General features: G+C 41.4%; 1 protein-coding gene and 1 long non-coding RNA gene across 3 annotated transcripts in view; both read right to left on the minus strand.

Moving 5' to 3' along the window:
• Positions 1–3,379: 3,379 nt before the first annotated feature.
• LOC123969028 lies at positions 3,380–5,778 on the minus strand. Its single transcript, XR_006824612.1, has 3 exons — positions 5,646–5,778; positions 5,114–5,237; positions 3,380–3,613 (listed from the first exon to the last, which is right to left on the minus strand). It is a non-coding gene; the product is annotated as an uncharacterized LOC123969028 (long non-coding RNA).
• A 3,086-nt stretch (positions 5,779–8,864) lies between these two features.
• kcnn3 (potassium intermediate/small conductance calcium-activated channel, subfamily N, member 3) overlaps positions 8,865–18,596 on the minus strand; it is a 48,596-nt gene continuing 38,864 nt past the window's right edge. For both annotated transcript variants that reach the window (XM_046045161.1, XM_046045162.1), the window contains exons 7-10: positions 18,378–18,488; positions 11,595–11,722; positions 10,376–10,445; positions 8,865–9,406 (exon numbers count right to left, since the gene is read on the minus strand). In XM_046045161.1, coding sequence (XP_045901117.1) covers positions 8,984–9,406; positions 10,376–10,445; positions 11,595–11,722; positions 18,378–18,488 — 732 coding nt within the window. In that variant the 3' untranslated portion in view covers positions 8,865–8,983. The remainder of the gene's footprint in view (positions 9,407–10,375; positions 10,446–11,594; positions 11,723–18,377; positions 18,489–18,596) is intronic.

Consider the following 18,596-nt stretch of genomic DNA (forward strand, 5'->3'; position numbering starts at 1 on the left):
TTGGCAGAGGGAACAGATGAGTGACGCAGAGAGTAAAACAGGTTGGAGCTGAACAATTTTACTCCTGACTTGTTAAGTCCATCTGCCTTAAAATGTCTGCAATCCCACAGAAAGTAAAAGTTTTTGAAGAAATGCACTGAATAGATAGTACATGCCATTGAGGGCAACGTGTTCAATGCCATCAATCTGCTGAATCTCTCAGCTCCTCTTCGGATTGATGGTATAGGGCCACTGATAAACACCAACAGTTTTCAACATTATTATTATTAAAATCCTCTTTCAACACTTCAGATTGTTGCTTCACATCATTGGTCCAGATGTGCAGTATGATGTTTTTCACAGTAGGATGTTCAGCCACGATATGCAGGATTCTTTCTGCCAAGTCAGACACTGTATCCTTCGGAAAGCAGAGTATTTTGGTGTTCTTACTGCACATGCTTCTTACATCGTTAACAGCAGAGTCACCCACAATCAGAGTTTGAGGCCCAGTCATTAGCTTTCCCTGCAGCCTTTTACTTTCTGATTTACTCTCAGTCCTTACCCTTCTGTGTGAGGACGGGAGGTTATCCAGGTCATCAGACGGAGATCCAGGGTCCTGCAATAGTGGTGAAAATCTGTTCTGCTGTTGCACACTCGGTTGTTGGGAGGTTTGTTGCTAACTCTCCCTTTCGCATCTGTCCACGGCTGTGTCCTACCAAGAACAGGGGTTGAAGAGGCGCTCTGCCTGGATGATAATGCAGGCCAGCCAGTCGCATCACAAATCTCAGGGCGCTGGGTTCAGGCGTATACTGGGTCACCATAAAAGTTAACCCAGTATACGATAATAACAAAAAACACTTACATATTAAGCTAAAATGTAATAGGGCTTCAGTACTAGCTAAAGAGTGGTAAATACCACCTTAATTTAAAGGTGGTATAACATAATTTAAATCACCACCGTACACTTTTCTGAGTAATGTTATGATAAATGTGGACATTGCAAAAACTTGGACTACAAATAAAACACCTGGAGGCCAAATGTTGATATAATAGACTGTAAACATGTCCATGACATCATCTATAGGTGTCTGAAGAGCTGATGTGAAGTTCAATATGGACGACTCCTGGACGCAAAAAGGTAGAGCTGATGCAGGCTGAATAAAGCCTGGTTGCTGAATGTGCGGCTAGCCATCTGAGAGTGCAGCCCCCCGTCACTCAAAGGGGCCACTTCCTTAATTTTGCATCACTTTAGATGGTAAATAGACTGTACTTTCCGACCACTCCAAATGATTTACACTGCATGTCACATTCACCCGCTGATGGCAGTGGCTACTATGCATGGTGCCAACTGCTCATCAGAATCAGAAACTTATACATTCACACACTGACAGCACAGTCATCAGGAGCTATTTGGTGTCCATATTTTGTACCAGCCTGTAAACCTGTTTATTTCTGCCATAGGCAGTCAGGCATTTTAACATGGGAGGTCTTTGGAGAATCTCAAGCAGCCACTCAATGACCTGCATTTTTTGGCACTTCTGCATTGGTTTCATTTTTCAGACCCGGATGTTGCCGCCTGTTGATATGGAGATTTATCAGAAACAGCCTGTTTTTGTTAAAAAAAAAAAAGAGAAAGAGACCTCAGAGGTATTACTGACTGAGGGAGGACCTCTGGCCCTGGATGTGGGGAAGATGAGTTGAGATCCCCTGGCTAAGAGAAGATTGGTAAACTTGGCAGCATGATGGTCTCCCTACATGCAGTGTCCTCTCTTGAACATGACCTGGACTCAACACATACATCTGGACAGACAAGAAGAGGAAATGGGAAAAGTCAAGGCGTCACTGTTCACGTACGGGACAACAGGAAAGAAGACCTAAAGGGAGACACAAAGGCAGAGCCGGTTTAATTAAAGGCACTTAGCTTGAAACTATGGTAAATATAGAGGCTTTCAGTTTGGCAACATAAAAGCTGTTAAATAATTCTCTGATACAGCTAAGGCAGAAAGCAGATCACAGACTAGCAAACACAGGCAGGTTTACAGAACATGGAACCGGCAGGCTGGAAAGGTTGTAACACAAAGGCAGTATGGCACATGAGCGTGGTTGGTTTATGTACTTTGGGACTAAATGAGGGACAGGTGTGCAGAGGGAAACTGGATCAGGCCACTGGCAAATGATGGGGAACATCTGAGGACATCTGCTTGAGAGATGGGGACTGACAGGGTCACAAAAAATATAGAGAATAGGTGGACGGAGAAGGGCGGCAGGGCACAAGAGGTGACTGAATACTTAACTTTTGTTTGTATGACTTTTACAATTTTTTCCCCCAGTATGTGTGTATGCACTCACCTATCCTGTGGTGGTGTATTAAGGTTTAAGTGTATCCCCTATGAAAATGGCAGCCTAGCCCAGCTTTTTTCCCGATATTATTTCTCCTTTCATCATCATTAGTTCTGAATTCAATACTCTCTCTCATCATACATACATAACACAAATGCATGCATGGGCACACACCCGCACGCGCATAGACCAGTGTGTGTTGGTGGATCTGTCCCTCTAGTTGCCAGGGAAACACCAGGACACGGAGCATCAAAATAAGGGGTTCATCGATATCTCCACTTCGTAGTGAACTTTGACTGGTGGGGCCGTCAGATGGGTTTTACTGTTCTGAAAAGGATGGGAGAATAAGCAAGAGTGTGCGCATTTGTGTACTTGCTCCTGTTATGTGTGTGCCCCCCCCCCCCTCACAACATCTCAACATCTCAACATCATAATATGTTTTGGTGGTAGAAGCCTCCACTACACCACTCATATCTACGGTCAGTACAAAAGGAATTTAGAGATAAAAGATCCCGTTGCGATGGGAACAACCCCCTGCTGACAGAACCTGGTGACATTTGGGCTGGTTGTTCTGATGATGATTATAGTTGACAGGTGTACCACATGTTCGTGGACCAGGACAGGCAGGTGATAATGGTGGCCGACTTACGGCATCCACACACATGAAATGTTGGCAGTCAGAGGGAATGAGAATAAAAAGCAACATAAGGGAAAGAAAGGCATCATTGTTTCGTTGCATAGAACACACACTATGACGCTCCTTTTGAAAGTGATTTTTTTTAATGGACTGCATTTATTCAGCGCTTTCATCCAAAGTGCTTTACAATCTCATTCACCCATTTACACACACAGATGGCAATGAAATACCATGCAAAGCACTAACCAAGGCCTAATTATCTGGAACAATTGGGGTTCCGTGTCTTACTCTACATATGGACAGCAGCCCTTAGATTGAGCCTCAAACCTTGTGAATAGTGGAAAACCCACTCTACCTGCTGAGCCACAGCTACGCATTTTTTTAAGACTAAACAGACATATTTCACATTGGAAATAGGTCAGCTGTAATGTTAAGTATTGTTTATTATAATAACTGGCTTATAACCTGTGAAAATGTGGCTGTTATTTATTCTCCTAATGCATCTTATTACATTTTGGCCATTTCCTTCTTTTTGCTTTTTTGTAAAATGTTCTTGGAGTCATGTTCTTTTCATTCCTGGAATATGATTAAAAACTTACTAAATCCCAGTTTCCATTTTCTCTGGGTCCTTTTCTATCCTCGGCTCGAATAGCAATCCTGAAATGGAAAAGGCAGAGAGACAGTTGGAGGGAGAAAGACAGAAGCAGAGATGAGTTTTAAAAACTAGGCTCTGAACATTACCTTGGCCTTAAAATTATAGTACACCACCATGAAAATGCACATAGCCTGAGAGAGATGATGAATGCCTTGGGAGCAGAAGAGCCCACCAGTAAATAACACAGATAACAAGCTCATCACATCTGGGTATGTGCTGTTCCCTGGGCAGTGTACTGCCTCAGGCTTCGTGGCATTCACACCTCTGCTACTGTTTTATTTTCACCCTGGGCTAGACAGACATATGGCATGCTGCGTTGATATGATGCCTGTTTTATTAAAAAAATTACAATCAATTTCCTCTGTTAAGGTGAGATGTGTTAATGATGTGACTGCCTTCAGGCTCAAGTAAATTTATATGATAAACCCTGGGAACGTTAGTGTGTGGTCACCTTGGAGACAAGCATTGGTGTTTAATTTCAATAGTTCTGACCCAAATATCATCAATCAGTAAGACAACATCAAGTTTTTGATAGGATCTCAGTATGTTGATGTTCATTATTTCACACCATGAGCTATGGCCAGTGAGCCAATTATAAATCTTTTTTTTTTTCACAATTAATTACATTGTGACATTAAAATGAACAAACAAAAAGTCAAAGAGCCCTGCGATGGACTGGCGACCTGTCCAGGGTGTACCCTGACTTTTGCCCGATGTCAGCTGGGATAGGCTCCAGCCCCCCGCGACCCTGTACGCAAGATAAGCGGTTGACGATGGATGGATGGATGGAAAAAGTCAAAGAGATAAGAAAAAACTTACATCACCCTATTTCCATGGCTGCCTATTGTGAGTATTTTTCACTGCTAAACTATGAACTTCACATAAGGATTATATCCTTAAGGAAAATGACTCCTGACAAACAAATCCTAAAGCAAACAGTCTTGTTGTAAAATGCATCTCTTACTGGCAATCTGAATCATAGAAAAATGGAAAATACGCAAACAATCTTGCAATATGACTGACTGAGTGACCTGTTACCACAGGCATTTCAGACATAATAATTTAAGCAAGGACCTAAATGAAAATCTGTTCTATAGCCACATCAGCCAAACCAGTAAATGCAAACACAAAATTACTTTTTCTCCTTCTGTTTGTGTGTTTTTATTTTTTATTATTAAGTTTATTCTCAGTCCGCCAGCACAGTCATCACAGTTCAACTGAACTATTGTACTTTATATTCACTGTTGTTGCATTGACTGACGTCAGGTAAAGGTTGCATGAGGTTTACTGCAAACTTTATCATAACCAACACACTTCATAAAAACTTGACATTTCCCCAACTGTAACTTAATTTAGACCAATAATGTTTGCTTGTGCTGAATACAAATGCAGGGGAAACATATTGAGGATACCATTTTTCAACCCAAACAGCCAACCCTAATTAGCTGAATTAAAATGTGGAATTGGTGCCCACATTGACAAAGATAAAACCAGATACAGACCTACACTGACCATCCACATGTCCAACACGTGTCTCCACTTGACCAAATGATGTTGATACCAGTATAAAGGACACTGGTGTAGCAGAAACTAAAATCTGCTGGCTGCAGGTTGAGGCATGAAGAACTGAAGAGAGGGAGAATGGGATGTAAACAGAGGCTGGACACAAACTGTCTCAGGTCTGGATGATTTCACATATGTATTAACACAGACACAGAGACAGATGCACACACAGCAGCTCACTACATAATATTACTTTGTACTGTGTAAAAACGTAAGTTTACACACATTCAAAAGTAATTAATCCCAGCTTCCTTTAAAACTTTTAACACGCAGTGTATTTGCACTTCCCACAAAGACAAACTTGGCTGTAATTCTGCCATCTATTTTGACCATTGACACTATTTGAAAATCTGACTAAGACTAACTTTAGCTCAAAGAAGCAAAAGCTGCTGCAGTAAACTGAAATTTGCAAAAATCTTTTCAGAGTAACTTACATAGCATTAGCTTAATTAGGTAGCCTAACTAAATTACCTTACTGTAGACCAAGTAACTCTATCCACTTGTCCAGCTAAGCTAAGTACAAAAGTTAAGTAGCTAGCCCCAACATCTAAAATTTGACGCCTAAAGACAAATAATATTGATTATTTCAAATCTCATTTCAGAACACAACCCACTCTCTTAGAAATTAGCTAAAGTTAAGTTCTCTAAATGAGCTTCCTTCAAATATCGCGAGAGGATGAGCAAGCTAAAATCAGTGTGACGTACCTACGCGTTGGAATCATTTACTGTGGTTTGAATCCATAGCGTCCTGATGGTCGTCCAGGAATGTAAACATCCTTCACATCGGTGCAAAAATAACTCTCTTAATTTTTTCGTTACAAACACAATATACACAACTTTATTGTGCTCCAGAAGTGAGTTGGCCGCTCTCACACTGTTATAAATATGTAAAATAGCCAACTCTAAACTTAGTTTGTTACAGTAGGTTGTATCCGGTAAATTCCTCCGGTTTGGGGACGCACAAAATTACCTACAAAATGTGCTTTCTGCTGTCACACAGGAAATTGAATGAAACGGAATGAAACCATCCAACCTGTACTGCGTGAACTGTAGGCCTACAATAAAGTGCGTTTTATTTTTCTAAAGCAATTTTAAATAAATAAACATAAAAATAAATAATAGAATACATAATTGCGACACAGAAAACATGGAAGCTATAATGTTATAGATATATACTTTATTAATTCTCTCTGATAAAATAAAATTACAAAATAATTTCAACCTCAAACGGCACTTTCCTTGTTCATAATTATTTAACGTATTGTTAATACATATATCATAATTGTCATGATGAATGAGAAGAATACTATAGTTTAGTAATATTAGATATCAGCTAGAACTGCGTTTAATCATAATGGTAGAAAAGACTAAGCAATACAAAGCTAGATTTCGTTAACAGCATACTATACAATATTCCAAGCGTATGTAATTCAGTTTTTCGGCCACAGCGTGTCGCTATAAGACAGTTTTCGATATTGTCTCCAATGCAAGGATAGGCTTGTCTTTTTCCCCATCACACCATTATAATCTTTGTTTCTATGTTGTATTTATTTCATAAACAGCTGTTCCTTCATGGCCATTTATCCTTTATAAGGTTAATTTGTGTTCCCTTGTGTTCATCCGTAGTCCACCTTGATCTGTTTTAAAGCAGTGAAGAGCATTCCTTGTACAGCACTGTAACAAGTCCATGCCCAGATTTTCACAGTTATTCCCTCAGAAATATTGTCAAGATATCTGCAACGCCTCCTGCTATCTTTTGTCCCCAGTGACAGCAATGTTCCCTGCCTCTTATTGAAGTCCATTTAAAGAGAGAGCACTTTGGTTGTCGAGGTGTGTTTATATCTGTGTACGTGTGTGGGGGTGTCTGTTCCTCTGTCTGCGTGGCAGTTTAAGTGATCGAGCAAGCGAGAGTGTTTTTCTTTACACAGAATACATTCATGTTAACAGTGCGTTGTTTTGGGACTGCAAGCTTGAAAAATAATGGCAGTATGTAAGGTCTTCTTCCCTTCATAAAGGGTCATAGACCCAACCAAACACTGAAAAAAATATTAATCACATCAACTTATAATCACACAGCTAAGAAATTTCCTCTCCCAAGTGAATTAAATTACTAATGTAAAAATCCATATTTTAGTAATTCTAACATTTTTTTCAGAGAACGAAAGCAAAACAACAGATACTATAGCATCCCAGTCAGTCAGATTCCCCTGACTTACTGTAAGCCAAATCTAAGTAAAAGAATAAGCAGATAATTTATTATTGATGGATAACATTTTGACTGTTATTTTAACTGTCTGCAGCAGACCTGTCGGTAGATAGACTCCAGTAAATCTAACAACAAGAAATGAGAACACACCAAATGTGGAGCATTAGGTTTGTGCAAGGCTCGTTCTTGTAGTCAGTGTTTCATAGTTGTGATACCACCTTCAAAATTAATCAACCAGATTGAAATGCCAGTTTAATAAATGTTGTTATCTATTCTTTCTTGCAACAACCATCCCAGTATTAATGCACTTGATACAACTATAATTTTTCTGAGGGTTTCATAAGAAACATTCACATAAATTAAACAATCAAAAAATGTTTAAAGACTCATTTCAATACAGCAAACCTACAAATACACTTAAACATCAGTTCAACATAATCTGTAATTCCATAAATGCAGTAATGAAGTCCTGTTGTAGTTGTGTTAGGTTGTTTTATCATCTGCTTCTGTCTTCCTCATCACAAACACATGTTATGATGAGTCATGGCTCTCAGTGTCATGCCAACTAAATTCAACTTGATTTGTAATTTGTGTAGTTCAATGAATGGTTATGATTCTCCCAACGGAGTAGTTAAAATGTCACAACTATGCATTGTAAGTCTAAACTACTGCATTAGCTCACACCCACAAAAGATAAGTCGTTTGGATGAACATTTCTTACAGTGTGTCCACATCGCTTGGCAGTGGTCTGTGGAGATTGACAGTGCATTGAGTGCTTGGCAGTATAGGCTTTAGTATTATATTGTGGGCTGCTGCATTCATTTGTTTGTGTGAGTTTAAATAGGGCCTGCATTGTGAAAGATGTTTGTGCTGTGTTAACTTGTATTGCATGGATGGCGTGTTGATATATGTTGTGTGTGTATTTATACGTGTGTGTGTGTGTGTGTATGGCGCATGCCACTAGTTTTTTTATCATGGTCGTATTGATCGAACCTTCTGTTAAAGGGATGCTCGTTAACACACAATTAGCATTCAGATAGAAAATACATCATAAGGATAAAAAGTCATGGTCATTAATTCCTGATGAAAGGAGAGAGGGATAGGGAGAGGGGGGGAGGAAAGAGAGAGAGATAGAGGGAGAAATAAAGGCCTTTTTCAGTATGAGTGATTCCATTTAGGAGCTCTGAGTTCATATAATTATTCCTAATTATTTCTCGTTCTCTCTCCTTCCACCTCTTCATCCTCTCTACCTCCATTTCTCACCCTCTTGACAACCCCCCTCCCCCTCTCCCCACACACACACCTTTTAGAGTCTCCATTTTATCTCCATTTTTCTTCTCCTTTCCTCGTCAGGGAAAGCGCCCCAAAGTCCCTAACATGTCTCATCGTTCATACTGGCCCTCCATCTTAATCCTATTATTTTTCCTCATAGTCACATCCTGTCCCTCCCTCATGGAGCGTTAGTTTCAGAGGATCACCTCCCACCTCCCTCCTCGTTCCTCTCCTTTAGTCTGAAGTGAGAGGACTAGCACAGGCCCCCCGACCCCCACACTCTCCCTGTTTCATTTCCATATTTGTCTTCTCCTCGTCCTCAGAGCTGTCTTCAGCAGCTAGAAGTGCAGGTGTTGAGGTTGGGACTGGCCTCCAGGCTCTCTTCTGGGCTCAGTGGTGGGGGTGACTGAGGGGACTCCAAGGCCAAAGTAGGGACCTGGGATGGGGGCAGCACTGGAGATGCGACCTGGACTGGAGAAACTGAAGTTGGAGCAGTGGTTAAAGAGGCAGCTGGGGACAGTGGGACCACAGCACCTCCTCCACCACCTCCTCTGCCATCCCTCGCATCCCTCTCTCGAAGCAAGTGGACCAGGGCGGCGTGCTGGGCGCTGAGGGTGGCCGAGAGGTGGGCAGGCAGGGTGTTGAAGCCGGCGGTGAGCTGCTCCACCCGTTGCTCCAATGACAGCATCTGACGCTCTAAGTCCTCGCTGCGGTCGTTGAGCTCCGACATAAGCTCATACATGACGCTCTGCATCTACGAGAGGAGAGGAGAAAAGAGGAGAGGTGAGAAGAGAAGAGAAGAAAGAGGGAGAGTACACACAGAGTACTTTGAAGAGAGGAGACAGATTGCAAATACGTAAACACGAGTATTATAAGGATTGCTTTATTAAAGCTTGTTCAAGAAAATGATTTGGGATTGAATAAGAAGAGACAGTAAAAGGGGTTTGAGAGTATAATAAAAGTGGAAAGAGGGTGAGCGCGAGGCTAGGGAGGACTGAGTAAGACACTGAGCAAAAGGAAAAAATGTCCAAGAGGGAGTAGAGAAGCTGGAACGAAGAAGAGGCTGGAGGGTAGTCTCTATGTGGGAGTTATAACAAAGACAGAAGAGAGAGAGAATGAAAGGAAGGCGGCAGCGTGTCCCTGCCTTGCACATCCTGGCCTCCGTAACCATGGTAAACGCACAAGTGGCCAGTTGAGATGGAGTCATTGAGATGGCATAATTGCAAAATATTTGGTGCTAAAGGCATTGCTCCTCGGAAAGACACTAACACACACACCTCCCTCGATCTTTTTTCTCCTCTCAATTCAAGTCTCCATCTCATTCCCTCTCTCTCTTTCACAATCTCTTTCACAATCACATACTCACCCACAGAGACACACACACACACACACACACACACACACACACACACATAGACACATGTGCGCTCACATTCTCACTCAGACACCCACACAGCAACAGAAAAACACAAGCACTCCCCTCCCTCCTCTCGTTCCCTCCTCGCTCTCTCACTCAGTCATTCCTGTTTTAACACTTGTTCCGGTTGCTAGGAGACACAAAGTCACAGAAACGGTCAGGTCAGCGCTACAACGGAGGAATGTGGTGGTATATTTTGGGGTGGGGAGTGGGGGCAAAGGCACGTTAGATATGAGTTACTAACCTGTACGATGGTTAGTGCACGTGCATGTCCTAAATAATAAAGGAAACAGATGTGTGTCTCACCTTTGAGAGGTCCACTAGTGTGTTAGCCTGATCACTGAGTTTCCTCTGCTCCATTTTTACACTGCGTAATCTGCAAACAGATACATACCCACATTAAATATACAAACACACGTACAAAGTTGAAACCCAGTAAATACACAGCGGGCGGTCCAGAGAGCTAATCCCTCTGGGTCCAGACAACAACTCTGTGGAGCGGTCACCTTGCCTAGTTGAGCTTAATTTCTACCTGCAGTGTGTCACTGGATTTGAAAGTACAAACATAGCAAGCACACAGTGTGCTCTGAAACACTGTAATCTAATACATAGCAAAATTTAATGTTGAAATAAGATTGAGACCTTAAGCTCTGGAGTAAATGAATGGGGTAATTTTAATATTAAGGAACCTTCAGGGGAGTATGACCTGTGGAGAAATAAAATAAGGGGAATGAAATTATATAAAATAAAATAATCTTTCTTTAAAAATAAGACCTGGCTGACTCTCAAAATGCAATACAGTAATTAATAACTAAATCTGTGTTTTCATAATTTTTCTTTCTCTGTTATAAGTGCACACTGATTTTAGCAGGCTGCACCTCCTGAACCACCCTCCCTGTTTCGCTAACAGGTCTAAACCAGAAAAAGTACTCATATCCCCTTAAAATTACTCGTTCACAGAGTCAGCCACTCATCCACAGTCCACGTGCTAGGTCTCTTGAGTCTGGCTTTTGAAGGCCCTTGTTAATGTTGTCAAGACTAGGCTGAACTATTGAAGATCAAAGGGGCAAGCTACAAAAAAGGGCCACTTAATTTTGATGCTAGACAGAGGATATCCGGAAACCTTTGAGTAAAACAACCTTTAACAAGACAGCCACCGATGAATTACAATGCGCGATTAAGTTCTGCTATATGTATTTGCATCATCAACAACACCAAGTACAGATGCTATGATCAGAGTGTATGCAATAGTACACAATGCACTGATTATCCAGTCCCACAACTGTATTTGCCTGGAGTGAACCTGCCCTTTAGCAGATGATGATTCATTTTCATGTGTCTCTGTGTGTGTGCATGTGTGTGTAGGGATTCATGCACTTTATCTGATTATCGGCGTTGATTCAACCTGTGGGTGGATAGAAAGTACAGCTGATTTCAAAGCCTTCATCAGCTCAGCGGCACTGTTGCGTGCATGCATGTGTGTGTGTGTTTTGAGTGTGTGGGTGCGTGTAAGTTGTTGTCTCACTGATGTATGGCCTGTAGAAACTTCCGCTGGTGTTTGCGGACCCTGGAGTGGTCGATCTTCTTCATCAGCTTGGTGTGTTTGTAGATGAGCCAGGTTTCCCTTAGCACGTTAGCTGCTGCATTCTTTATCTGCTCCCAGACAATAAACACACACACATACACACATTGTTAGCAACAGGTAGCCCTTGGCAACTGAAGCAGGCAACAGGTTTTCCCAGTCCTGTTATCTTTCTCATTTTCCCTCCATTCTCTATAGTCTGCCTGCAAAGAAAAAAGGCTAAACTACAGTTCTCTTCTAAGAGGCTGCCCTCATTCTCTTTCTACACACGTTAGCTTGCTTGCCAATGCTTTTCAGAAACGGCTCTCTCCTTAGGGAGATTTGGCAATAAGAACCAACAGGATTCTCTCCTTCACATACACTTCTCTCTTCTCCCGGTCTGTCTGCAGTTATGTGCCACATTATGTCTTAGACTAACTAAAATAGGCTGCATTATCTTGGCTGGTTGGAAATAATTCACCACAGTACTATTGCAGTTTATTAAAACCTGCGATCCATTTAATTATGACAGCAACTGAAAGAAACAATAGTGGCGTGCTCTTAAACTCACTGTCAAAGACAATCTTCATCCCTGCGGAAGAGACAGAGTACAGAAATAGCCTATGTAATGATGCTCACTTGAAAAAGCCTGATAACCATCAGAGGCAACGGCAAGATTATTATTTATCTCCATGTTACTGGTGATGGAATAGGCTTTCAGTTATTTTTAGTTTGTCCCATCTGAATGTGAGATTGCTGTGATTTAATAAAATACTCATACAAAATGTCAGCGTAGTCTTCAGATTTCTGTGGACAAGGATCGGGATTCTGTTAGGGGTATAGTTGTAACATGAGGAGAGTTGTAACAACACCAATTCCACCAATTAGAGCTAAGATAGGAGTTATGTGATCATTTCAGTATTTACCTACTTCCTCCCCAATCAGGCTTGGTGGTTATCAAGTCTGGAAACAGGTACATTTTTGACCAAGACTATATTAGTATTTTTTACTCTTGCAGATAGAATTTTTGACTTATATTAGACTGAAATGTAGTTTCTTAGGCTACATGTGATGCATTTTTTCCTTTCTAATTTCAAACCACTATGCTAAAACAGCTAGCACTTCTTTAAAAAGTGCTATACATACAACCAGGGACTTTCTATTTTAATATTTTACAGTGTGCCCTTTGCAGTCTGGGTCCACCAAGCCTGCACTGCAGGGTTACCAGCATTCATTTGTCAGCACTGTAACCAGTTCTTCACTTTCACATGTTGCCGTGTGTATCGGCCAAAGAGTAAAATATAGAAGTGCTTTTACTGCGTACCGGTGAGGACTGGCCCACTTCAAGAGAGAATCAGAGAAGAATATACACACATCGACACACACAGATACAAACATCTTTTTTGTTAGACCTAAGGATGTACAAAGATGTTCGTATTTACATAGCATTTGTAGTGAACAGATGTGGGTACTTTGTATAAAAATTTGAGAACTCAGGCTAAAAAATTCAGCGAGTTATAGTTGCTGACGCAAAAAGTGTTACAGCCGGTCCCCCCTACATCCATTTATATCCATATCTGCTCCTGTATGTTTCATGTACTGTATATCCCTCTATACATATATATATTGCACTGTAATTACAACACAGGGGTCTGACACCCAGAAAAAAAAGCGCGGGTGGACACCATAGAGAAGGGAGAGAGAATCTGTAAGGACATAAATTGAATGAGAGACTTCAAAGAGATGCTGAGCACTGAACAAAGAACAATTATACCCCCGTTTGAGGAGCACAAAAGACCCTGGCAGCTTGGCTAATCAGCACCTATCCACCGCAGTCAAGGACTGCTCACATGCACACATGCAGACAAACACACACTATTGGCTGCAGATGAAGAGAGCAGGAGGCCCTGGGCGTTGCAGATGTGTTCAGTTCAGTGACATAGAGAAAGTCAAACCAAAAAAAGCTAATCTGTCATTCTATAGATAATATATGACATCTCCATGATTGAGTCATACAGCAAACTTGCTATGTTACCTATCACTCTTAATGACAGTTATTTTTACAAATGTATTAATTCTTACCTTTTATACAGCTTATTTACTGATACAATTTTAAAATAGTATATACATCTCATGTGAATAAACCTAACAAAAAAAGTTTAGTTCACATGCCATGACAAATGGGATTTTGGATTTGAATCTAGTGCTGGAGTATGAGGTAAATGCTGCTATCCCATGTTTCTCCTCTGAGTCTTAGCTCCAAGTTTGTATCTATAGGATAACAAAACTCCCATCCATGAAGTAAGGACTGGCACTGACAGCGCTGCAAAGATCCTAAAGAGATCTTGATGATATAGCGTTACATCTTTTTAGATAGTATTTTAACACAACATTTTAAATCACAACTTAACAACACAACATAACTTGTCTAGATTATGTTTAAACAAAACACAATATCTCTAGTTTTAATCATGGGCCAGGTTACATTACAAGAGCACATTTAATATCCCTCATATCTACAGGCCCAATGGTAAATTGATATGTCAAATCCTATTTGTCAGTTGATTAATCACTGCAGGGTGTCTGAAATATGATGAATGATGACACTTTGTGTCTGTCTGGCCGGCTTGCTGTGGAAGTTTTCACACAAACTTCCAACATAATCTGTCCAGCACAGCAGAGGGAGCCTGTTGCACTGCTTCAGGCCATTCAATTAGATGATGCTCAAGCTTCACCCTTCATTTAAATCCTGGGAACTGCTTCCCATGCAAATACAGGGGACTGATAATACAACACGCATCTTACAGTTATTTACCACCCAGCACCCTTATTTATTTTTATTTCTCTCTCCTCCTGGTAGTTAATGTAGGTGGTGAGGCAAAGACGACAACTCCATAAAAAACTTAACATGAACCACTAAGAATACTCCACAAGAAACCACTTGACAGCAGCAGCAGCCATTCCTGGACCATATGGCCTGTACTTGGGCAACCATGTTGGGGCCATATGGCTGGTTTGGGTCAAAGATCTGTTCTGGCTGCTCCCCTACACGGCACACCTTATGGTAAGTACATAAGAAATCTGTTAAGACAAGGGGTTCCCACACCTCAGCATGTTGGGTGGTTCATGGCATATTGTGGAATACAAATCAATCAGTACAAATAGAAATATTTTAGAAATGTCATTACAGACAATACCATCCATCCATCCATTGTCAACCGCTTATCCTGCGTACAGGGTCGCGGGGGGGCTGGAGCCAATCCCAGCTGACATCGGGCGAAAGGCGGGGTACTCCCAGGACAGGTCGCCAGTCCATCGCAGTACAGACAATACTATTACCACTATTAATAATAACTATTTATATATCGGTATCAAGAACTAAAAAAATAACAATTGGGCTCTGATGCTTTGTTTGGTGCTTACACTGAAAAAAGAAAACCAATCCTGGATTGGATTTTTTGTTGTAATGAAGACATTTTTTTAACATCGGAGGAAAAACAGAGGTGCCTGACCCTTCCAACCCAGGAGAGCAATAATGACTGATGTGTATATGTAATTAGTAATTATGTGATGTGGTGCTAGAGATGCTATCATGTTTTCTAGGAGAGCAGAAAACATAAACAAACGGGCCAATTACCTTGGCAACAATCTCCCAACTCATCCATGTGCCACGGTGACACGTGGCCTTACCTGCTCTCACCTTCCCCTCAAAGGCATGATGACAAAGGGATGAGATGAGTATCACATACACACACAACCATGGTCACACATCCATGAATGCACACAAACACAAGAAAGAAACTCAAACAGATCAATGAAGGGTCACAGAAAATAATGAAATGAAATTTGTCTCCCACTGGTTATATATGTTTTGTGTCGCCTGAATGAGGTCATTTGCTAGATGACTCCCACAGCACACCATAGAGAACCTTTGATGAATCTAGACGGTGCTCCAAAGGAAGAGTACACTCAGGTTCAGTTAGTGGAAAAGTGGAAAACATCGGAAAGATGTGTTAATGCAGTCAGAGTGTGAAATAAATTTTAGTTGTTGTCACAATATACGTCCACGCTAATAATGATCCATCTGCCTTGCGTGTGAATTAAAAGCTGTCAGAAAGCGAGTTATTTTTACTGTGTGCAGTGAAAGCTAGCTTAGAAGAAATCTTCTGGGCTTAGATTGCTCCCATTTGGCTAGTGGTGTAAACACTGGAAGGCATTGCAGCACCTCCTCCTTGGCCAGAACCCAGAGTGCAGTCTGAATATTCAGAGGGTGAAGCTCTGAATATGCCACAGGACTTCTAAAAGTGCTCTGAATTAACCGAAGGTCCAGAGTGGAGGCAGAATACACATTCGGAGTGACAATTTATATATGAAGATCTAACATTTTCAACTGACCTCAGAAACAGACACAGTTAGCCATATTCACACGGTCAGCTGGTGTATTGCTTCGATGAATGGGATTTAATTGACATGGCAGTGCCATCAAAAGGAAGGAGACACTATTCCACTCCACTGACTTAGTGCGTACGGTAAGTGCGTCCGGCTTTTTCAGTGTCGAGAGCACTCTTTGAAGGTTCAGGGCCATGTTCTGACCAGATGGACATTCAGCAGTGCTCTAACTTAACCAATACTTCAGTATGGTGGAGCCACAGTACACTGCTGCAACCTTTTAAACACATGTTTTAACACTCTGCATCAAGACAACAAGCACTGACATCAAACATGCGCAGTTACAACCTCACACACGGTCTATTTAAAGGCTATGTCAGCTGTTATTCAATTAACATTCGTATTAATCCTATCAAAGGCCAAGGCACACTCCACTTCACTGAACTCTGCATGAAGATTAGCACTGTGCAACAAACTCGAATGATGTTTCTAAAGCACATCATCCTCCCTGATAAGGTTATTAGGTCCTCTGCCACCAATCTGCACCACACAAGATTTCAAGATTTCAACTTCAGTTTTGTCGCGCGCGTCTAAAGATCTGATCTAAGCATAAAGAGCAGAGAGCACTCAAGTGATGGAAAGTGAAAATATTTTGAAGTATGTTTCAGGCAGTGTCAAATATTACCACACATATTTGGATAAAATGACCTGTGTGGTACGAAGATGAAGGACCAATTCCAAGAAGAAAAGGTTTATATTACTGTGAGGTGTAGAAGTTTCTTTTCTTGCAGTCTTAGGTCTCTTAGCTCTGTACTATTCAGGTACTTGTGGACAACCACACTCAACACTGTTTTTAATAAAACACATGTAAAGACAAAGATCAACAAAGATCAAACATTACCAGCAGCACAGTCCACTGGACTGGCTAATAGCTTCACTAATTTAATTGACATTCTGCAAAAGGAAGCCCACCAATTTATTGAAGTAGAAAAGCAGTGTGTGTGTGTTTTTTTGGTCTATTTGTGTGTGTGTGTGTGTACATACGATGAAGGCAGGATGTAGAGTCTATTGTTGCATTATTCATTATAAAGCTGTGAGTGATTGTATTCTCTTGTTACGATGATATGGCAGAGAATGGCCCCAGCCATGTAAATCAATGCGCATACAACAGCTTCAATCATTGGTCTCTCGGTAATAGAGGGCAGGAGACAATTACCACAGCATAAACCGAAGACCCTTTGAAGGAAATGTCACCAAGCAGCATGCTGTATTCTGTTGAATGTAGCTGCTATATGTCACCTCCCTTACTTAATGACTGGCTTTGTTAAGACTGAGATTTACTGGATTGTGTTGCTCAACTAATTTAAAAAGCAAATTATGTTATGTTTTCAAATGTCATCACAATGACGATGCTAACATACTAACATGGACACAATGACAACATTCATTCGGTCATCAGCAGTCATTAGGATTCATCCTCTGGGGACCATACGTATCTTCACAAAACATTTGTGATAATCCATCCAAAAGTTGCTGGAATATTTCAGGACTGAGCCTGAACAGACTCTGGTTGACCACAGCCTGCAGGAAGGTGAGTTGAGAGCCCGGCTACAACAAGGAGTCTATTCGGTTTCTCTGTCAATAGCTTAAAATGGCTGAAATTATTGATCACCCAACCATTTCAGTCACCCAGATACTCTGCTGCCAGAATGTACCCTACATATTTGATATGGGAGCTATTTTTAAAACTTGGGTCTTTCAACTGTATGAAAAATTGAAAAGGACCGGAGGAGGGAGGGAGTGAGAGATGGAGGGAAGGAGAGGGCAAAGGAGGGAGGAGAGGAGAGACAGTGACAGATAGAAAGAGGGAGCGAGAGAAAGGGATTTACTGTAAGAGAGACAAATGTCACAGGAGAGGGGATGTGGGATGGTGGAGGGGTGGCCATGTGGGAGGAAAAAAGATCGGAGAAAGAAAGAAAGAGAGAAAAGGTAAGTGAGGCAGCAGAACAGAAAGGACGAGAAAGAGATGACCTTTTATTCAAATAACATGGCACACTGTCACAACAATACAGGGTGTTAATGTGATGTAGTAGTTGGGGAAGGTGAAGGAGGGCCAGTGAAAGGACAAGCCGTTTCGCTGGACTCTCAACCACCTCGTCAACCCCAAAAGCAATCTGTAGATATAGTACAAAATCACCTAAAGGACGATAAAACATATAAAAAAATTGTGCATTTCTAAACTACATTTCTGTTAGAGTCTGAATGGCGCATGCACAAAATGTGTGCTTTCTTTTAAAGATGACAGTTTTGCTTTATTTATGCAAGACACACTCATTCACACCACACAAGCCTACACACCCTCTTGGTGAGTTGCGTGTCCATCATGAAGTTGTGTACGTGTTTCTCAGCCTTGGTCAGCTCCAGCTTCCTGGCTACCACAGCAACCACCAGAGCCGTACAGCCAGCACCCTGAGTGAGAGAGAGGGAGGAGGAGGAGAAAACCGAGCACTGAGTCAATCAGTAAAGAGGAGGAATTGGTAAATCGGTGGCTTTTGGCTGGGGAATTAGCCGATATGA

The sequence above is a fragment of the Micropterus dolomieu genome, linkage group LG03 (assembly GCF_021292245.1).
Source record: "Micropterus dolomieu isolate WLL.071019.BEF.003 ecotype Adirondacks linkage group LG03, ASM2129224v1, whole genome shotgun sequence".
In the NCBI taxonomy this organism is placed as follows: domain Eukaryota; kingdom Metazoa; phylum Chordata; class Actinopteri; order Centrarchiformes; family Centrarchidae; genus Micropterus; species Micropterus dolomieu.